The sequence below is a fragment of the Spermophilus citellus genome (genome assembly GCF_964194105.1).
Source record: "Spermophilus citellus genome assembly, chromosome: 1".
Taxonomy (NCBI): domain Eukaryota; kingdom Metazoa; phylum Chordata; class Mammalia; order Rodentia; family Sciuridae; genus Spermophilus; species Spermophilus citellus.
The window spans coordinates 187,867,696-187,891,015 of NC_138182.1; the positions used below are offsets into that span (position 1 = coordinate 187,867,696).

Below are 23,320 nucleotides of genomic sequence, written 5' to 3' on the forward strand. Positions count from 1 at the left end.
AAGTTGACGAGAATCCAAAGCTCATGGCAGGGCCCTGCCAGCCAAGTCTGTCTCATTCTCATTTCTTTTTCTCTTTTTCTACTTTAGTGGCATTTGATGGAAAATATTATTTTTTTAATTTTTAAAAGGATTAAGTTTTAATGATGGGGATTATTGTGACCATGACTATGAACCTAAATTTCCCCCAAATTAATCTATTCCCCACAGCCAGGTCATTAAACAGCAGCCTTTCTTAGGCTGTCAAATTCCCATTCAATTAGAGTTTTCACTATAATTTGAATGTATCTGGATAGACTGGGCTGGTGGTAAACATAGAAAGGTCAATAAGATGGACAGCTAGACACTGCCAAAATAAATTTCAATCAAGTAGAGATGGAAAGAGCTAACACGTCTCATCTTACCTTGAAGAACAATATTTGCTGTAAAAATCATGCCATGATTTTATCATATTTAATGACTTAAAACTGGTCCTCTGCCTATAAAGTATCTCAAGGCCTTCTTATCAGAGACATTAAATCCCAAGATATAAGATGGGATAAAGATATACAGAATTGGAGATAAGAAGTAAGAGAGTAAGAAGTTTGAGAATTATAAAGGAGAGATTCTTCTCAACTCAAAAAATACTTACTGTGCACCTATGATATGGCCAACAGACAAGCTGCTGGGGATATGCAGACAACTTGATCTCCTACCTCACAAGGGACATCAGAGTGGAGAGAAGGGGGAAAAGGGACATAGAGATAAATCTGACAAGAATAAAACTCACTGGACAAATTACTGGAATGTACACTTAAGGTAAAAGAAGCCAGAATTTTAGAACTATTTTAAATGGTGAACTAGCTTCCCAAGGAAGGTGGGTATTGGCCATAGTTTAGATCACTAATAATGTGCCCTAGGTCACATCTTGGCACAATGCAGTCCTAGGAGGGGGAAAAAAATAGAAAAAAAATTCTAGTTCTGGCTTCTCCCAGGACAATGAGGCTGCCTTCAACTACTGACTATGCTCTGCCCAGATTCTTAGGAACTGGAGCTTATAGGTACAGTCTAATAAAATGTACACTCCACAGTGATGACTGTTTATCTTAAGGAACATGACAAAATATTTAACTACCAAATAAGGAGAGAAAGATCAACCTTTCCCCTATATTTTTATACTCAAAAACTTGTAAAGCTCAGTTAAGAAAAAAGAAAAATGATTTTAATAACCACCATGGGAAAAACATCACTTAGGCTTTTGTGATTTGAAATGGAATAGTCTCGTTTTTGGAAATTCAACAGGAAATACAACATATTAGAAGAGGAGGTCTGTTTAAAGACCAGCTCCCATTGTCTTGGTTTCAGAGCTATAATTACATGCACATGTGGCTTCAGTACAGTGAGAAAAAAATAGGACTGGGAATTGGCTGAGAACAAGGGTTCAGGTATTGAGGGTGTGGTTCAGTGGTAGTGCTCATGCTTAGCATCCACAAGGTCTTGGGTTCAATCCCTAGCACCTCCTTCCAAAAAAGAACACAGGTAAAAATCCTGACTTTGAAATGGGGAACAGTATAACTTTGGGCAACTTATGTAATTCCTTGAATCTCAATGTTCTCCAAAAATTAAAAACCCCAATATCTGCTTTTGGTGATTCTTGCAACAATAGAAGGCATTGGGTATCTAACGCACCTGCCACATACTAGATCTTCAATAAATGCAAAATGATTTTATTATTGGATTCATTATGCTTCTCAGAAATTCTTGGGCATAAACAGTTATCCCTAATGATATTTTTTGGGGGTGGGGTACAGGGGATTGAACTCATGGGCACTCAACCACTAAGCCACATCCCCAGCCCTTTTTTGTATTTTATTTAGGGACAGGGTCTCATTGAGTTGCTTAGTGCTTCGTTGTTGCTGAGGTTGACTTTGAACTCTTGTTCATCCTGCCTCAGCTTCTAAAGCTGATGGGATTATAGGCATGTGTCACAGTGCCTGGCATCCCTAATTATTTTTGAACAGGGAAAATAATAACGGGAACTTTTCTCTCTGGATGACAATAATAAAGATAGCTCCATATTCTTGAGACAGCAAAGAGAGAATGCTCAGTTCATTCACCCTGAAGGAACTCTCCTAACACTTTCAGGGTGGCAAGACTACTTTCTTGGGGATTGGAGTAAGTGTCAAGGCTGAAGCAATCCAGACATTAACAGCAAGCAGAGAGCCAGCAACAGATACCAACAGAAGTTATAAAAAGTAAAGAAAGACCCCAACATGTACAGCAGAGAGCACCGTATTTCACAATATCAAAAACTCCCAGAAAATACACAAGTTATTGGTGTAAAAGGTGCTGTTTTTGAACCCTTGCTCCATGCCAGACACTGGGCATGCACTTTGCACACATAAACTCAATCTTCATAGTGTGACCTTGACTTATTATGTTCTTATTATGAGGTCTTATTATGTTCTATTATGAGGTCTTATTATGCTCCCTACTTTATACACAAACAGCAGGTGGTTTACAGAAGGTCTCAAGTGATTTACAGAAGGTCTCCTCAGTTTAAAGGTTGATATATATAAAAGCAATCATCTATGTTGAGAGCTCATGACTGAACTCCTCCTGGTTTTCTTCACTCCTCAAAGCCACCACCCCACTACCCCACCACCCCAGTAAAACAGAACAACACCTCCCTTCTTCCCCATCGGCAAGCTGAGTCAAAAACCCAGAAGTCATCCTTGATTCCTCCTTCATACCACATCTAGGCAATAAGTTAATCCCGTTGCCCCTGCCTTCAAAAATTAATCTCAACTTTGACCACTTCTCAGCATTTCCACCATTATCATCCTAGGCCAGGCCCCAATGTCCCATCAACTGCCCTACTGCAATGGCCTCCCGGCTGATCTCCCCAATTCTGCTCTTGTCCCTAGTTGGCCCATTTAGCAGACAGCAACAGAGAATCCCCTTGAAAGACTCTCAACAATGACTAAGGTTAAAATAACACACACACACACACACACACACACACAGAAACCAAAAACCAAAAAACAAGACAAACAAAAAACCCAGATCATATCACTCAACCCCTCAGCACCCTCCAATGGTTTTCCAACACAATTAGAATGAAATTCAAACTTCTTCCTTGGCTCCTAAAACCCTAACTGGTTTGGTTCCTGCTGAGCTCTCTCAACTCAACTTGTATCATATTGACCTTCCAATTATTCCATGAATAAGCCAAGCATGTTTCCATACCAGGCAGATTCCTTGCTTAGGGTCTTTGTACTTGCTGTTGCTCTTCATGGGAGAACCTTCGACTACCCTTCACATGGTTTGCTCTCTCACTTCATTCAGGTAGCATCTTTAAAGTCACCTCTGTGAAGAGGACTTCCCTGACCACTTGCTCTAACACAATCCCTTGCCTACTCCCAACTCTAACCACTTACTCTAACCCAGAACACTTAACATTCCCTGAAATGTTCTTTTTAAGACAGCCTATATTTTTATGCCATAGCTTTAAAAAAACACCATATTCATGAATCATAAACACAGAGTAAATGCATAATGAATACTTGTGAATTATCTTTCTCCTCAATTAAACTTTAAGCTTCAGAACTGTAAGGACTTTGTCTTGATCTTTGCGGTATCCCAGTTCCCAAAACGGCTTTGGCAAATGACAGACATCCCATTCCTTGAAGAAGGAATAAGTGAAAGATCTAGCAGATCTACAAACACCAGGCTAACTCCCAACTTACAGGCAACAAACAAAAAAACAAACAATAAAAACAAAAAAAACTCAATGAGCCATCTGAACTTGTTTCAGTATTTCAAGGTCTACCATTACCCAGAGATAGATCATGCTCCTGAGACTCTACTTTATATCATCCTCTTCCAGATGCCCTGGAACTACAAGATAGCAGGCTTGGTCTTTCAAAAGATGAGGTAATATGAGCCTGGGCTTTGGGTACCAGGAGAATTCTGCATCTTAGGTTCCCCTCAGGGCTTACAAAATTCGCACCAAACAAGATCACTTTCCTTGGGCACAGTGAGCCACTGGATCAATTTCTACAAATTCCTCCATGCTAAGGCTGTAGGGAAGAATCCAAAGACAAAACAGGTTTTCTGTGCACCCCAGTTCTATCCCAAGGAGCCACAGAGATGATGCAGACCCAAAAGGCACATATGTTTAAAAACACATTCATTTAATCCACTCTGACAGTGAGAAGGGTTTGTTTGGGGCTGACAATACAAGGCCGGCTGTAGTCAGTCTTGCAGACCCTGCAGGTGTTTTCAGTTAAATGTGATAATCAAATTAGTTACACAGCATGGCTCACTCTGAATGGCAAACCCTGCTTCCTGGGTGATCCCTATGACTTTCTCCCACACTAAGCGCAAAGAGCAAAGAGTCAGCCTGGTTGCAAAAGTTAAAGCAAAGGCTGCAAGCGAAGGTGTTTACAGATACTTCTGGAGGATAAAAACAGAGAAGTTGCAAGGTGGGAGGCCTCTGCTCTAGCATTCTGCAAAGCAGGACATGCTTACCTCAAGGTATATGGGGATCAAGAAAATGGTTTCTTTCTGTAGGCCTACGCCATCTAACTTGTTCTGTTGTCCAACTAGATAGGTCCCTGATGCCCTCCCAGCCTTTGCTGTTTCCAAATTGACTTCCACTCAGATGTGTACATTTCTTAGTACAGGTTGAGGATCTGAAATCTTTGGAATGTTAAGCTTCAAATTTCCAATTTGGGGTAATGAGATATCTTAGAGATGGGCCCCTAGGCTAAATATTAAATTATGTTTCACATACACCTTATACACAGAGCCTAAAGGTAATTTTATACCAATGAGATTGCATTTTGACTGTGACCTGTCACATGAGGCCAGATGTGCAATTGCCATTTATGGTGTTATGCATGGCAGAAGGGTGGTGGCAGAGGACAACTTAGCTGCTCAGCTCATGGCAGCTGGAGAGCAGAGAATGAAAAAGGAAGGGGTGGACTGATATAGTATAGACCATGCTGCAATGACCTACCTACATCAGCCAGGCCCCACTAGCCTATAGTTACCACTCGATAGTCCATTCAAATTATTAATCCACCAAATGGATTAGTCTACTGATGAGGTTACAGCTCTCATAATCTAATCATTTCACCTCTGAACATTTCTGCACTGCCTAACACATGAGCTCTTTGAGGGACATTTTTAGATCCAAACCATAACAACTCCCAACAAAGAAGAGAAACTATTCTGTGAATTGGTTATGCAAAAACCAACAAAAATATTAAACCTGTGATAAATTGATAACCTCTGAGTCTTTCCCAAAATTGTTCTTGCCCAATTCAGCTAGAAATTGCCTTTCAGTTTTGCATTTGCAGAGCCTGTACAGGAGATTATGTTCATGACTGCAAGACTGGTTCTTAGACACAAAAATGCCATGCCTCCACAACCACCTGTTCCACCAGTCAGCCTTCAAAAAAGCACTTATGAACTCAAAGACTGCAGATGCTAAGAAAGTTTCTAAAGTTGCTTTTCCAGTTCCTAAGCAAATCAAACCCACCTGTTCCTGTTTGTTTTTGCCCCAGTCCTACATAGAGCCAGCTTTTACTTATTGATGTTAATGGTGTGTAAGTGGGGGAGGGGGCGGGGGTTGTTCAGTTATCCATGATAAGTAGCAACACAATCCTGCAAAGTTTTCTCTAAATCAAAATTCTGTATCTGATGCCCTTTCTTCCCAATGATTGCTAAAAAATTAAAGATGTAGTCTGAAATAGCAAACTAAAGACATACTGAAGAAAATAATATCCTAGCACTATCAACTGTCCATAGCTGAGGGAATGAGAGGAAGACACCAAAGTCAAAATACTATCAAAAAGACCCAAATGGGAATTTAAACCCAGCCGAGGATAGGATGTGGTGAGGCAAGAAAGATGCCTGTATGAAAATTCAGGGAGACTCTCACTCTCAAATTTGTTGCAGGTTACTCTTTCCTTGATTCTGCTCCTGTGTGTCTGTCTCTCTTGCTCACCTAGGTCCAGCCTTGCTAACCCATCACCTTGGAATCCAAACTGACTACATCTGTACTTCTTTCTTTCTTATTTTTTAGTGTTGAAGATGGAACCCAGGGCCTCATGCTTACTAGGTAAGTGTTCTACCCTTGAGCTACACTCGAAGCCCTAAACTTCATTTTTATTGAGCTACTATAACATTGTTGGCTGAGTAACTCAGGAACCTAACCTCTGTTAAGATTTTTCTTTCTTCACTAGTTAGCTTGCTGGTTTTGTTTTCTTCCATCTTCCTGTCATTCGCAGATGGTACAATACAGTAGTTTTGGTTCACTTCAATGGTGGTAAAACATATGAGAAAGCATGCAAAGACTGACTGCCTTGTGGACAGCAGCAGAGGCCAGAGGCGATCAGGGGCTTAAGCACATTCCTGGAAAGCAGGGTTGGGAGACATGCTCAGCTTGCACCCAGGGAAACAGGAGCCCAGGCACCAACAATGGGAGTTCCCTCTCTCTTTATTGAGAGGCTACAGAGCAGCAAGTGGTTCTAATCTTCAAGCCCCCTAGGTGGTCCAGATGGCTACACACAGAGTCAAGGAGACTTTTCTTTGATTGCACAGTTCACTTTTAGAAATTCCTCATCCTACCCAGAAATTTCAGACTAATCTACAGAGACTTCTACAAAGATACCAGCAGGGCCTCAGCATCTTTGCAAGCCAGAAAAGGTGGCACTTTATAGCCATGGTGACTGTTTAGACAGGAGCCCCATCATCTGCAATGGAGAGTTGTGTCTGCTGCTGCTGGGCGCCTGGGGAACTAGGGCTTCTTTAGGGAAGCCTTTGGCAGAGGTTTAAGAGCCTCCACATTTTAGAATAAACAGGATCTGCTAAAGCCCCAGCAAGGACAACAAGAAGGTCAGGAGCCGAGGTGTGTCTATGTCAGATCTCTCTGGGTGGTTCAATACCAGCCCTGTGAATCAAATTCTATGAAGAGATTGGTCCCTTTGGTTCCTTGGTTCTTTTTCTTCCCTGATATTCTAGGCCTTCAGCCAAGCTGTTCTACTTCTTGGCTTGGAATGCATTCCACCCACCTCCACTCTAACCCCTGTAGCCTAGCTAACCTGCTTACATCTTTTACAATTCAAGTTAAATGGCAATTAACGACTCCTACATACTTTACGCATTCAAAGAGCTCAGAGCACTACCTGGGAGAAAGGCAGTGCCCTCCCAAGTATTTTGTCTCTAAATCTAGCTGTCAGGCCCAAATGACAAGTATGTTAGGTATATAAACAGATTCAGTCATTGTGGAGAATAATTTGGCAATATCAAGAAAAATAGAAGCTGTGTACATCCTTGTAATTCCATTTCTAGGAATGTATCTTACCAAATCTCACACATGCACGGAGGGATGTTTACAAGGATGTTCACTATAGCATTGTCTGTAATGGCAGAAAAATGAAACAACTCTATGTGTTCGTCAGTGGGGAAAGGGATTAAATAATGTTGGCATACTTACACAGCATTTAAAGGAATGAGCTCAAAAAGATAAAAAAAAGATATCAAAAAGATAAAATTGAGTGAAAAACACAAGCTGATAAAGCACACCCCAACACCATTAGTGGAAATTATGACATATATAAATATGAGATGACCTCTGCTTGGACACACACACACACAAAATATCAGTTTTGAAGTATCAAAACAGTTAAAAAGTCATGTTAATACTTTCCACTGGAAGGCAACAGGAATGACAGGAGGGTGAGGATACCAAAGAGGATTTCAATGTCAACATCAGGGGAGAGAGCAAATATGATAAATGTTAACTGTCATATAAATATTCATACATGCACAAATATATATGAAAAATTAGAGAAAAACATACAAATATGTTTATACATGTGTATATAAATGTATCTCAAATTATTTTTTGTATATTTTGCCTTTTTTTTTTCCAAAATGAAAAGGAAAGGAATAGAAGAGGGAGGACAAGTTTTGAGACATCAGATGTATTCCTTCACACTGCGTTGAGGAACTTTAAAAAGCTCTATGTCAGGGAGGACAGAGAAGGATGATAGGGAAAAGAAAACAGTTTGAAAAACACAGTCAGCAACTTAGTGAGGTTCTAAGCAACTGAGATGTTGTCTCAAAATTAAAAAAAATAAATAAAAAGGGCTGGGAATGTGAACCTGGGTTCAATCCCTGGTACCCCCCAAATAGATAAAAACAAAAATAAAGATAAAATTTAAAAATAAAATCAATAATAACTTTGAAGATGTATCTTTGGTCAACATTATCCATAGTAGTATGGCCCAGACTTCTGTATAAACAGAAATCACTTGGAAGCTTATAAATAACAGAGATCCTTGCTGTTCCTCTCACCCCCAACCCCCAATTACGATTCAGGAAATCTTGAATAGGCCCACTCTTCTTTCTATTTAAAAAGCAAACATCCCTAGTATAGTAGTCTAGCTTTTGTTAAATGTATAGAGAAATATTTTTTAAAAACTCAAAGTAAGTTAAAATTGCAGTTTTAACTTAAAAATCTATTCTCTTGCTCATGTATGGCTAGCCAATAGTGATTCTTCAAAGAAACATTTATATTTTGATAACAAATTAAAATCATCCTATACAATGTTTACTTAGATAGTTCTGTAAAGTGTTGTCCTTGTTATAGAGCAATAATTTTTATGTACAACTGAAATGCTAAAGGCAGATGCATAAAAATTATGACAACTCTTATTCTAGGTAACAACTAAATAGAACAATTCTAGTGTTAGAATTTAAATGGTAACCTTTTAACTTCCTGCCTTCTCACACAGTCAGGCTCCTCTCCAGTTCCCACAACTGCACCCTACACTGGGCTGTGGTTTACCTGTGGACATGCCCAGTCTCCTCTCTGGGCTGTGAGTTACTGCCTCTTAACAGGGAAAGTCTTGTGCTCATTGTGTCTGACATTGTGCATCTGGCATGAGTAGGAAATCTAGTAGCTGTTGAATAAGTTAGCACATCTCAACAGGTCTTAGCTCTAAGACATCCAGTGAAAAAGAAGTCTCTAGCATAGGAGTCTGGGCAGACATATTCTCTCAAGGGTCAATGGAAAATATTTAGTCTTTTGCAACTTTTTCACCTGCCATTGCAGCTGAGAGCAGTTCTGTTTTAATAAAGTTTATGAACACCAAAATCTAATCTGAATTCTATGTAATTTTCATGTGCCATGAAATATTTCTCTTGGTTTTTTTCTTTTCAATTACTTTGAAATGTAAAAAACAAAAACTCTTCATGGGTCATACAAAAACTAGCAGCAGATCTCATTGCTCAGCAGATCTGGACCAAAAGGTAGATGAAAAAAATCACAGGATACCAGACAAACTAGGATATACTGAGAAGAAGAAAAAGAGAAAAGCAAGATCTAAGATGGATAAAAAGCTTATGGACCCTCATAGTACCTGCAAATAAGATAAAAAGAAACAATGCAGAAACAAGCAGCAAGTCTCCTTATTCTTCTGTTTTTTTAAACCAGTTCTATATAAGGATGAAGCTCACATTTAATTATGGCTATGGAAGTCAGTAAAATAAATTGATTTAGTTAACAAGAAATTAGCATTACTATTTAAAGTAAGAAATAATCAATTGAACAAAACCAAACACAAAAACTCTTTCAACTTATAAAGTTTACCATTTCCAGTATTTTCATTCCTGGTGTCTGCTGCCCAGTCTCTGTGCGGGGATGCAAATGAGCAGAGAAACAGACAAGACAGACCAAAGCAGACAAAAGGGATTCTGTCTCAGAATAACGAGGATTGACTGTCCTGTCCTGTCCCACCCAGATCTGCTGCATAACATCCTAGATGTCTCAGGGGTTCCGAGTCAGAGACTGCTCCTCTCATTAAAAATAATTATATCTTTTTAAATAGCACACATGGTTATTATATAAAAATTCAAAAATAAAGAAGCCAAGAGAAGAAAACCCAAAGTTTGGATATCAGTGGCTACCTTGTAGACTGTTTTCCTTGACTGCATTGTGTGTGTGTACATAGTTTTTAAAAAAAAATAAAAAAAAAAGAATCCCTTTCATTTTGTAGATGAAGAGAGTGAAGGCCTTGTAAGCGAACTCAAGGCTGTGCATAAAATGAGTTTGTAAACATGCAGGATAAGAACCTCTGCATGTTAGGCCAATGTTCTCCCCTACAGCCCCCTGATAGAAATAAATAATTAGCAACTTGGCTAAGTCCATAGCAGGGCTAAAGAAATTAATACACGTTGAAATGAATGAGGATGCCAGACAGATGGTACCATGTCTTTATCTCACTTAACTCTGTCCAAGCCAGCTAAGTGAGAGGCTCCTGGTGATGGATGACACGGGAGAGCAGTTTTCCATAGGCAGTCAAATCACAAAGAACACAGGGGTATGAGGAGGTCCCTTTAACAATCATTGGCATGTAATGTAGATTTTTTGCTATGGAAAGTGCTTCACTTGGACTTTTATTTGTGTTATCTCTTAACATAAGGCACCATCCTGGGTCCTTCATGGACTAGTTTATTAGGAATTCAGTTTTGGATTGCCCCACGTGCTAAAGGGAACATCTGAAGTGGCAGAAAGCATCAAGACATACAAGGGTGGCCTTAATTATGCCCAGTTTTGCGGGGCTGGTGAACCAAGCTAGCACCTTCACTCCAACAAACACCACTGCAAATGAATCTGGATCCAGAGCATATCCAAAGACATGCAGTGAGAGGAGTGAAGTACCAGCTCATGCAAAAACAGAATCGAGCATTCTGGGGAATGAAGCTGTGTAACCAGGTATTAGAGAAACATCTGAATGCTTATGTTTGTTGTGTTATATTTGTTATTATTATGGCCCTATTTTCTATAAGAAGCTTTCCTAAAATGAAGACTTCTGGGAGGAATTTTTTTTTCTTTTTGGAAAAATAAACAAAAATAAGTTAGCTGTGGGTATGGCTCAGGGGTAGATCTATTTGCATAGCCACATAATGGTGTATAACAAGGTTATCAGGCACATACAAGATCCCCCATAAAGTTAATATTTTTGTCAAAGCCTGAAGCTTCTAATGTGAAACAGGATTCTTTATGGCCAAGAACTGCATTTAAGCAAACATGAATATTGTGAATACCTGTCTAGAATCCTTTGAATAATGGCATCCAATTTTTCCTTAGACAATATCTAACTGGGTGCCTTTCTCCCATTACATAAGGTCCTATCAAGAAAAGTTAAGTATTCCACCACTTCCTGGCATTACCCAAGAAAGGCCATGACAACTCTAAACTAGGAATGTTAACCTGCACTGGAGTCACATGAGGACCTAAGGGGTTGGAGCTGAGACACTGCAAAGGTAGGACATCATGAATTGCCTGGATAACTTCCGCTCTTTCATTCACTTATTGAACAAATAATTTCTGAGTGTCTCCTACTATGTAGTCTAGAAAGGGAAATGGGTTTGGAAAAGTTCTTTTCTTTCTTTTTTTCTTTTCTTCTTTTTGTTTTCTTTTTCTTCAGTACTGGGGATTGAACCCCAGAGATGCTCAACAACTGAGCCACATCCCCAGTCCTTTTTTATATATTTTATTTAAAGACAGGGTCTCAGTTGAGTTGCTTAGTGCTTGCTAAATTGTTGAGGTTGGCTTTGAACTTGTAACCCTCCTGCCTTAGCCTCCTGAGCTGCTGGGATTACAGGCATGGGCCACTGCCCCAGGCCTGGGAAAGGTTCTTTACAGTTCTTTTCTCTCTCCTTCCTTCCTTCCTCCCTCCCTCCCTCCCTCCCTCCCTCCCTCCCTCCCTCCCTTCCTTCCTCTCTCTCTCTCTCTCTCTCTCTCTCTCTCTCTCTCTCTCTTTGGTGGGGAATGGGTACTGAGAATTGAACCCAGGAGCATTCTGTTACTGAGCTACATCCCTAGCCTTTTAATTTTTTTATTTTGAGACAAGGTCTCACTAAGTTGCGTAGAGCCTTGCTAAATTGCTGAGGCTGGCCTGGAATTTGCCATGCTCCTGCCTCATCCTCCTGAGTTCCTGGGATTACAGGTGTGTATCACCACATCTGGCTGTTTTCTTGGTTTTTAAAGGATTGCAGAAATTACCACATGTTTATGTGCTGGTGGAAAAGAGTCAATAGAGATAGAAGAGTTAATTATATAGAGGGAAGACTCTATATAATAGGGGAAACTGCTGGAGCCAAATCCTATGGATGCAGCTGGGAATCGATTGGCTCTAGAGCCCCAGGAAGGTAGGCAGAGACCTTCCTACCTGCCTTCAGGTAGGAACACTACCTGTTCCTCTACCACAGAAGAGGGGTGGTAGAAACATAGGTATTAGTTTATGGATATTGGTGGAAGTAGCTCATAGAAGTCCTCTTTCAATGGGAACAGAAGAGCAACAGAATGAGCAACAGAAGAGGCAATAGCCTAGGAAAATGCTGTAGGATGCCAGGCCCCAGGAGGATACTTGGGGTTACTTTGCAACGTCTGAAGGTTCTACTTTCAATTATGCGATTGACCTAGAAACTTTCTGATAAATTTCCTTCTTTTAATTAGCCATAGTTAACATCTGTTGCTTACAACCAAAAACTAATATACCAACTCTTTTTTGAGGCCTAGGGTAGGTATCTCATTTTTTCACTGAAGGTCTGACTTTAATTAAATGATTTTATTCAACCCAATGTTCTGCTCCATCAAGTGCAGAATATCTTGCAAAATACTATCACACCAATCATATTGGGTTCCTCTACAATTTAATGAATAGAATCCAGAAAAAAATGACTTATAGTTAATAATACCAAATTGGAAACACTAAATCAGGATGGTGAACTGCCTAAAGAAAAATATTCCTGTACATGTGAGAAAGCAGAAAGGACTGATAACCACAGTTCACACACCTAAACCCCCTTTTTTTTTAAGAGAGAGAGAGAGAGAGAGAGAGAGAGAGAATTTTTTAATATTTATTTTTTAGTTTTCAGCGGACACAACATCTTTGTTTGTATGTGGTGCTGAGGATCGAACCTGGGCCACATGCATGCCAGGCGAGCGCACTACTGCTTGAGCCACATCCCTAGCCCCTAAACCTTTCTCAAACCCTTTTATGAGTTAAACTGCAAAAGAGACAAAGTATCTAGCAAAACAGAATGATGTTGATATATGCACAACTTTCCTTACAATGTAGATTGCTACTTCATTACAAATTTCAGTGATTCAGGAAGGAAATCCACATGAAGACCATACTCAGGGATAAACTGGGAGGCAGGGGCAGTTTTCACAGTGGATGGTAATGTTTAATCCAAGAATGCATCTGAGAAGACACGAAACTGAGACACACAGAAGGAAAGTCAGAGTCCCTCAGGAAGAGAAGCATTTCATTTCAAAGATCACAAAGATGAGTGGAAATTTCCAGACCATGCAGACTAAGATAAGTCTTCATGATATAACGTGTTGTCCCCCTTCAGGAAATTAGGAGTTATTAAACTGCAGCAAAGACAGCTGCTTCTGAGATGAAATCAGCCTTGCAACACCAAGAAGCAGGAGGGTAAGGGGGAAGGGAAATACAAGGAATACAAGGGGGGCAGGGAAGGGGAGGAAGAGCTGCCTCCTGTGGAAGTCAGCCCCTCTCAGCTTACAGGTGCTCTGCTCCACCTGGCATTGAATCATGGTGAGCCCTGAATCCTCACAGAGAAGTGTGAGGCTTGGTGTAAGGTGGGACTTGAAACCAGATATGAACAGCTGGCCCTGTGCTGGCTCATGTTTTGCTAGGAAGGGTGAGATGCTTAGCCCTTGGACCAAATGCACACAGACAGCCAGGAAAACAATAGCAAAACAAAAATAAATGGGGTGGGTGGAGAAAGGCAGAGAGAGAGAGAGAGAGAGAGAGAGACAGACAGACAGACAGACAGACAGACAGAAGGGGAGACGGGGGAATCTTCCAAGCAGAAGGGAGCTGTGTGTGTGCACGTGCACACACACTGTTTTCAGCACACAGCCCTAAAGGTTTTTCTTAACTGTGAAGGAGCCCCATCCAGTCAGCCAGAATGGCTCCTTTTAGTTTAATTCTCAAACAAATTACTAAAGTTAACATTGACAGAGGAGTAGACTTCATGCTAGATACTCTTCAAAGAAGAGTTTAATGTGGATTTAATTAATTGTCACAACTCTAAAAGGATAGGTCCTATTATTGCCTTACTTTAGGTTTCCCCTAAAGAAGAGACTGAAATATGTGAAGGCTTTCAGATACTACTTTATGAGGAGATTCTCAGGAGGAACGAGAGAAGATAGCTACCACCTTGTTCAAGAACTAACATTCAATCCTCTTGGATCCATCGTCAAAGAGAGCCACTTCAGATCCCCAACTCCATCTCCCACTGGCCAAAGGCTTTCCCTCTGGAATGCTTTAACATCCTTGGCTTCCAGGCTATAGGCGTTTGGATGCCATCCGTGTGTCATGCCTCTGAGGGTTGAGGGTAAGGACTAAGAAGCATGGGACACATGGTGTGGGCAGGACGCTACCAGCTATCAGGCTGCACAAACTGAGCTAGAAGACACAGAGAAATGGTCACTGCCGTGGTGACTACAATACAGACAGGAGAAGCAAGAGAAGCTGGTGAGTTAATTTAAAAGTTTCTAATACAATTTTTATCACCTCTGTGTTCAGATAAGGAAACGTGGGTATAGAGAAGCAATTCATGCAAATTTATAGGAGAAACAAGATGAAATCAGGCAGTCTGGCTGCAGAATGTTCTCTCTTAACCACTGTGCTCTCAGCCTGGAAAGATGCATTTCAAGTACCTGGAAATCTGCCCTGCCACACTGGAGCCACAACTGTTGTGAAGAATTGGTGAAAAATCAGTCAGTGTAAGAAAATAAGTGTGGTTAATAATGCTCACTGCATAATGAAAAGGCAAGAAAGGACTCCAGTGTCTCAAAAGAGAGACTGCTGACCCTGCTTCCCTGGCCAATGCATGAGAGGAACATGGCCATGGTTTGCAAAGTGTTGGTAAAGTGGAAACTAAGGTATGGTCACATTTGTTGATACTCTTGCTCTTATAATACCCCTAAAATAAAAAGGGGTAGCAACTAAGAATGGAAAAGAGAGAATCCTCCTCTATGAATTTGAGAGGAAACTCCATGGGTGACTCTGGAGCTCAAAAAAGGAAGAAGCAAATCAGAAAACAGCAAAGTCATTGAAAAAATAAATCCAAACATTAAGTGGAACAACTCAAAACAAACTAGAGGCCCAAATCAAAGAAGCCCTAAGACTGTGGAGGATTAACAGCTTGAAGTCAGGCATTTCCCCTTGGAGAATGGGCGTTCCACAGGGTGGGAAAAATGTAGTTCCTTGAATTCAGAATTCTGTTGATTTTTTTTTAAGCAAAAAAAAAAAAATTTAAACTGAACTTGTATCTTTCTTTCTCCTAACCCTGAGGATGGAAAGCCACAGACCAGAGAAATTCTTATGCTGAAAGTAAGTGAAAGTCTGGCAGCTAGGCTAAATAAGGAGTGAGCTCTGATTTCTTCTTCTACATTTCCATTAATTTAAAGCGCTAAGTTGTCTGTTTGCTTTAAAATATGCGGTTGTCCTCTTTGCAGTGTCCCTTTAAATAGATTTTCCTTTGGCTCTGCCAAAAATAGCTGGAGAAGGTCCTTTGAGAATCCATTCTTAGTCTTTAAAAAAAAAATACACTTTTTTTCCCTGCCCTGTAAGCATAAATAGGCCTGGAAGCAGTATTTCCCGCTTCCTCCAGGGACCTCCAATCTATCAAAAATAATAAGTCTTTCAGGAGAATAAAAAAAAAAAAGAACCAAGTGAGGGAAGTAACTCTCCCAGCCCAATTTTGCTTGCTCATTTATGTGATCAGCAAATACTGGGCTCTTCTTTTGGGTGAAGCAGACAGGCTGGCTAGGGATTGAAAACCCTTTCATGCCTACACACAGCCAAGCAGGAGGGATGCTAGAAGTGGGCCGGATGTAAGAAGTGAGCCAGGTGCAAGAGACAATCCCGACTGTGTGGAGCTAAGGCAAACTGGAGAAGGCACACCCCAGAAGACAGGCACTGGTTTCTACTCAGCTCCAGGCAACTGTCAGCATAGAGACTGGAATATTTCAAGTAAAAATTAACCCCTTTCAAAGTATTTGCTACTTGTTTAAAGTTTTAAAACAATAACGTGTGGGGCAATATCAGCAAAGAGTATACACGTGAGCTGCTCCAGCTAGAGCTCTTCTAGGTAAAGAAAGAAAGATGGGAGAAAGACTGTCCATCCCTTGGGAGCTTCTAATGTAGTTCAAATAAGAGATGCACCTGGCAAACTGTTCCACAGGTAGACAGTGGTACCTTTAAAAGGGGAGCAACAAGAGAGGCCATGGGAGCTAAGGTAAGCAAGAGGGCACTTGAGTCAGGAATGGATCTCATAGGCAGAGGCATGTGAGCCAAAGCCTGAACAAGGTAGCCTTTGGCAGGCAGAAGCTGGGGAAGGGCCGTGGCAGGAAAAAGAAAATGAACTGCACAAAGGAAGAAGATGGAGCAGGAGAAGAAAATGTTGGAGAAATGGTCAAGAGAGTATTCATGTTTCAACTCAACATATGTTCCTGAGCATCTACTGTGTGTCACACAGTAGGAACACAATGGTGATCCTGAGAGCCATAGGATAAGGCTGAAGATTTGCGAAAGTGCTGGGTTCAAACAATGCCGTAGGACTATATCCAGGGCTTTATCTTAAAACCAGTAGGAAAAATGCCTTTGAAGTTTTAGTAAGCCAAGGAATCACATGTTGAGACCTGCCCATTTTCAAAGTTCCCTGGCAGCAGGGCTGACACTCTGTGGGCTGGAAGGGAGCCACAGCAACCAGGGAGGGGGCTTTGCAAGAAGTCTGGGAAAGACGTGGCAGCTTAGACTAGGGAGTTAGTGAAGCACACAGAAAGAAGTGAAAGGATTCAAGAGAGAGATAAGGGTTCAAATTACTAGAACTATCCCTTCAGGGTGGAGTTGATGAGGGAGAAGACAAATGGGAACGGGAACAGAGAATGTATCATTGTGTCTCTATGAGGTCAGGCCACACCCCAGTGGTCCAGCCATGCAATTCTGCACTAGCAACAGAAGGGTGTCCAGTGATTACTAGAGAACAAAGGTTTTCGAGCCAGCCTGTCTGGCTGAGGAATGGCGGCCAGAGGAGCTCACAGGAACTTTCCACCTTGGAAAGTCATCACCTCAAAAGTACTATTTGCTTTAAATGTGCTTTGTAAAGTTCCTCAGCTATTTTGTTTGGCGTAGTGTTGATGGCTAAGAAATAACTAGCTCTTTTCATGTGTTCAACAGCTCATCACTATGTTAACTTTTATCTTTCTGACTTGGGATGAAAGAAGGAATACTGGAGTATCTATAAGATACGTGTTAATGCCCAGCTCTTTTTTTAAACAAGCTCTCACTAAGTTGCCCAGTCTAGCCTGGAATTTGCAATCCTCTTGCCTCACCCTCCTGAGTCACTAGGACTAAAGGCATGCCCCAATGCACCCAACTACCCACCTCCTTTCATTCTGACCCTGAAATTAAAGGAATGCTTCTTAACTACCAGAGCCTGCCCATCCTCCTTGGTGTCAAAGAACTTCTAGTGACTTTCTCTACAACCATTGGCATTTGCACATGAACTCAAATCCACTGTTTCTAGATCATTAAGGAAATATAAATACATTTTCTTATTTAGCAGGGATACCTGAAGAACTCAGACTTTAGTCATAGGAATGAAAAAAAGGCCAACCCTCTAGATGCTCAATCCTTGAAAATTTCTGCCAATGAAATCTATACATTTTGATAAGTTCTCACTTGTATACTGAGTGTTGGTCCCACAATGTTTTTTTTTTTCTGTTGTTGTTGTTGTTTTCATGATTCTGGTTATCAATAAAATTCTGTTCTTTTTGGAAATTCACAGCATTTAACAGATTATCAAAATAAACATAGACAACTGGGTACTGAAAATACCAACAAGAAAAAGGAAAGACACAGTGGGACTGAAGGCAGTTTTGCCTTCTTAATTCCTCTCTCTTACCTTCTACTATCAAACTCATAATTTAGTGCCTTTGTGCCCACACTGCAAATGTATTCATCTCTTCTCCCAAGTTGGCCATGGGGTCCCACGAGTCTTGACTGAGTTAGCACACTATGCAAAGATCATTCACTAAACTTAATGCTCTTTCGTGGAGGTTATTTTATTAAGATTATTTGCAGCAGAGACTGTGGGCTTCCTAGTCGAAGCTCTGCTTTTATTCCAGTGTCCTTGCCTCCTATGAGTGACTCAGGTAAACTTTCTTTGGTGTAAAATTATCAGGGAGGGCTGGGGATGTAGCTCAGTGGTAGAGGTTTTGCCTAAAATTATCATGGTGGGTCCTTTTTCCTTGCAGGTGATTGCTTTGGACTGATGAGATGTGATGGGAAGTCTACTGGAGAATATCTGGGAAAAGTATCCTCATAGCTTTTCAAGAGACTCAAAGAAGAAATAATACCTCCTCTGCTTTCACCAGCCTTGGTATCGGAGGACACAGTGTAATATCTTAGTGATCCTAGGAGAAGATGGCCATTACAATGAGACTGGCTGAGCAGGAACAAGGAAATACCCTGAGTCCTTCGTGGGCCAAGAAAGAACCAACTCTTGTGATTTTTTGTAGTGACACAGTAGATTCCTTTATTGTTGAAGCCATTTTGAATTGGATTTTCTGTTTCTTACAGCCCAAGGCATCCCAAATAATACAATGCCTCCTTGGAGAAGCAAGACAAGGCTCTGCCTCTCTCACAACACTTAGGCAACAAAGGAATAGTTGCTCCAAAAAAGGAAAGAAACTAAGATTTATTTCTCAGTAAGTGTTTTGGGAAAGCTAGCTGTGAAAAGGTATTTTTAATAGCGACTCCTGATGAATGGGGAGGACTTTGAAATCATCCTGCAAGATGTAAACACTGTAATAAAGTTAGGATGAGCCACTATGAACAGTATGTGTGGGGATACACAACATACTTGGAGTCATCATAATATGTAAACATCAGGAAACTACCATGAAATTAGTCTTTATTACTCATCTACTCTTATTTCCTTCTACAATTATAAGATGAGGAATTTTTTCTCTCGTTACTGGTACCCACCTGCATGCCCACTTGATAAAAACACAGAATCTCACAATTGATTAGAAATTCAGAAAACCAGGGTACAAATGATATAGAACAATTTTCACAAAGATACAAAGCTAGTTTGGGATGATTTTTTCACAATTAAAAATGCTTTATGCTATATGTATAATAAGAATTGTAATGCATTCTGCTGTCATATATAAATTAAAAAATGCTGTATGCAGGATTTTCAAACAAAGACATTTCCTAAAAGCCCAATTTAATGCAAAGACAAATTGCAACATACTGGAAAATCAAAACAGGATTTTTTTTCTTTACTAATTCAATCATGACAAGAAAACCTTTTGAACTTGAAGGTTTAAGTTTCTTTTTTCTACCACTAATACCCTCCTTAATCCTAATCCATATTCTATTTAGCACTATTTCTCTTATCTACAATACCTTACATATGGCCCATTCTGTAGGCCAATGGTTCTCAAAAATACTGTATAATAATTGCCTGGAAAATAAATCAGAAATAGATATTTATAGGTAGAGTCTGATTTAGTAGACTCAGAATGAGGCCCAGAAATGCCAATGTAAACAAGCACCCAAGGTGACTCTAACCATGCTCTGAGACACATGATTTCAGACTGTATACCAGATTCCAAGATCCAAATAGAAAAATAATCTAATTATCATAGTAGATTTAAACTGGAACGACAAAAATATGTTCAGGCCTGCCTATAATTTTTATGTTCTCTCTGAGGTCTGAAACAAGCCCAACACGTCTGTGATTTAGATGCTCCTCAGTAATCATTTGCTTTAGAGACTTGGAGTTTTTATCCTTTCCCTCCAAGACTTTTTCCCCCTCTGAATGAATTTTTCTTCAGGATTAAAATGAAAAATGTCTTAACTTTCCCTCAGAGCTAAAGGAAATCAATTTTGGAGAATGTTTCAAGCAAGTACTTTTAAAAATACACAATACAGAATGTCTTGCCTTTGAACCAGAGGCCTGAGATGCATGAGGCAAACAGTAGGTAATGAGAGAAGTAAACACTGGGTTTTCCAGAAGCATTGGCCCTGAAACCAAAACTTAGGAAGGAAGCTGACCATTAAGTAAGTGACCCAGAGGAACAATAGCCCAGGCGGATCCTAGGGTAAATCTGAACCTGAGAAAACTGGAATTATACAAAAGCTTGTATCCCAAGTTAACTTTCCCTTCCTGCTGGATTTTAAAATAAGGACAGTACTGTAAATGAGAATTTAGTTTAAGTGGAACCTTAGAACTCCTGTGGGTGCCAAAGAATTTTCTGAGAACTAGATAAAACTCCTGAATTTACAGTGCTCACTTATGCCTATGGCCCTCCCCAAGGGCATTTTAAATTGGAGGCTCTACAGACCAAGAACACAGCATGGGGAGAAGTGGAGTCCAGTGAATTCCAACACCAGCTTGGACCAACTCACATTATGGCATGAGAGCTGTACTATACATAGATGTCTTCATGACTCAGTGAATAGAGAAATGTGATACAACCAAAAAAAATTCTCAAGTGCCAACAGTAAGGCACAAGGCTCTTATGGAGTAAGAAACTCCAGCAACCAAATTTATTTAAATTGGTTAGAAGGCAAAATGTCAGTTACATAGCTACAACTTGCATATTCCACTTGGCTTATGCTTTAGGTTGTGAACAAGAATAGACTGAATTTAAGGTGATTAGGGGAAGAAGGGATGGATAAAAAGGGAGAAATGAGCCACCCACCAGGAGATGAATAGGCTCAACTCTTCAAGATCTACCTTATGAGTTCTGTTTTGTTAATCTTTTTTTTTTCCTCCTTCTTTAAAGAGCCCTAACAATCCTCAGAGCAATTTACAAATGGGAAAAATTCAATACTGGCCCTGCAGGATCACCATTCACTCTTGGTTTCTTTCAGTCCAATTAGGCTCTTATTCTAATTGCACGGCTTGGAAAGACCCACTGTGATCAGCTGGCTGCTAACCAGTCTCCTCCAACTCCTCCCAGCAGGCCTCAGGGCCTCCTTAAGCCTTCAGTGGCCGTAAAGTGGTCATGAGCATCCCTGCATATAGTTAGCTGGAGTGTGTACCTGGAATCTCCTCTGCATGGCTTTCAGGTATGCAAGGTTTTGTAACTAACATTGAAACCAGCTTTACATTTTAACAAATACCTGACTGAGTTGTGTGGAATAGACATCATATAGTCATTTCAGAGCATCTGGAGCTGCTTTCTAAAGCCTAAGATTCCCATTATTTTAAACATATTTCATCAGGATTCTTTGACATTTGGGGAAGATTCTCTCTGGAAATTCACATGTTCTTTGTTATGCTTCCTGTTTTTGAGCATGCAATTCTGATATGACATGGCAAGAAAAAAAAAATGATCTAGAACAATTCTTGACTCTACCCAGTTGCTTCTCACCAACTCACAGAACAATCACATTTTTCATAATACCTATGCAAATCTTTATGCTACATACACACTTTCTCTCCAAAGGGTAATCTAAAGTGTTTGATAGATACATGAAAACTAATCATCACAATCTCCTTCAGATAACTTACCCTTATCACAAAGGACTGACTTAATGGTATGAACAAAGTGCTGTTAAGGGCCAAATTTATAACACATCAGTTTCAGTAGAATTTAGGGGTTAATGATTCAGGTTAACTGTCACATACTCATTCTTTTCTTTTGCTCCAGTTTGCAATCAAGAACATTCCATCAAAGTTGATGAAAGTTTAGAACATAACACACACATAGTGACTGACACAGCAAGGGAAGTCAGCAAGGCTATTCTGAAAAGGGCTAAGCAACAGTAAACACACAAAATTCCAAAACCATTTCAACAGTGTAAATATTCAGAGCAGGAAAATCAGGCCCTTGCTGAATGCTTTGATTATCTCAGAAGGCAAGTGAGCATTTGCCAGAAATAATTCCTTTATTCCCTATCCTTCTTCAAAGGCTTTAATACATATAACTTTAAAAATCAACGATCTTATAGATAAGCAGAGTCTTTTAGCTACACTCAACAAAGGAAGACACTAAGGGATAGGAGTTCAGGTTTGCCCAGGGGTGGTTAAGTGGCTTGATAATAACAGAGTCAGTTCTAGAATCTAGGCCTCTTGACTACAAATCCAAGTTCTATAAATCTACAACATATTTCTGTTTGTCCTTGATCATCAAAAGAACATATAAGCCCTAAAAACTCTGTTTGGTGACCTGGTATCATAGATGACACAATCTGGTTTGCCCTTGATCATCATGAGAGCAAACTCCCCCTGCAACTCTTCTTGGTGGCCTGTTAGCATTGGGTACTTCCCCAGGCTCCTTTGCAAGGGCCATCTGGCATTTGCTGCTGTTATCCACTGCAGTTAACATTTCACACATTTCTTTCCTAAGCCTCCAGCATACCTGATGCAATAGTGGGAGAGGGAAATATAAGCAGAACTGAGACCAGCTTTACTGCAAAGATAAGAACTTTCTGGGGTGAGAAAAGGGCCAGCAATCGGTCATAAACCTACTTTGCCAAGTGGTTCATGAGCAGCTGTAACATCTGCCGATTTTTCTCTGGGAGACGATGAACGAGGCTGTGGATTTCAGAGACCCGAGTCTCCTGGTTCTCCAGTTCTGGGAATGAAAGAGGGAGGTAATATTTTATCGGTGTCACCACTAACTCACTTTACAAGACAAAACGAAGGAAAACCAAAGTTTGGGCATGAACAGGCTGAGGATTTCTCAACGATTTATGATCCTATCTTGTGTGCGTACTATATGATCAGCACAACTAGATCTAGAAGTCCTTTGAATGGTGCTTTCTGTAACAGGGTTCATCAAAATAATGACTGACAAAGGATCCAAGCCAAAAGGATGACGTGATGAAACAGAGCCAGTCAACTGCACACCCAGAGCAGGAATGAACTCAGGAGCAGCTGGCTCCCTAGAGGGCCGACTAAATTTCAAGGAAGGAAGGAACTTTATGCACTCGTAAAGTGATAAACAAATCTTACGTGAACAACATTGCAAGGTTCTCAAATATCAAAATAATGCGTTGAGACAGCATCACGGAAATCAAAGGAAAGGCCCATTTTCTCACGTTATGTACCACCATCAGCCTGGCAGAAGGAAAGCAATGGCAGAGAAAATATTTAAATCCTTCTGTCACCCTATAACCTATATCATGGCTTGTCACATTCTCTTGGTTGAACTTGGTAAGTGGCTTCGTTTCTCTGGGAAATAGATTGCTAGTACTCA

General features: G+C 40.3%; 1 protein-coding gene across 3 annotated transcripts in view; it reads right to left on the minus strand.

Annotated features, from left to right (window-relative positions):
• ARHGAP26 (Rho GTPase activating protein 26) overlaps nt 1-23,320 on the minus strand; it is a 426,612-nt gene that overhangs the window by 136,026 nt on the left and 267,266 nt on the right. For all 3 annotated transcript variants that reach the window (XM_081295152.1, XM_081295154.1, XM_081295153.1), the window contains exon 16: nt 22,591-22,746. In XM_081295152.1, the coding sequence (XP_081151278.1) occupies nt 22,591-22,746 (156 nt within the window). The remainder of the gene's footprint in view (nt 1-22,590; nt 22,747-23,320) is intronic.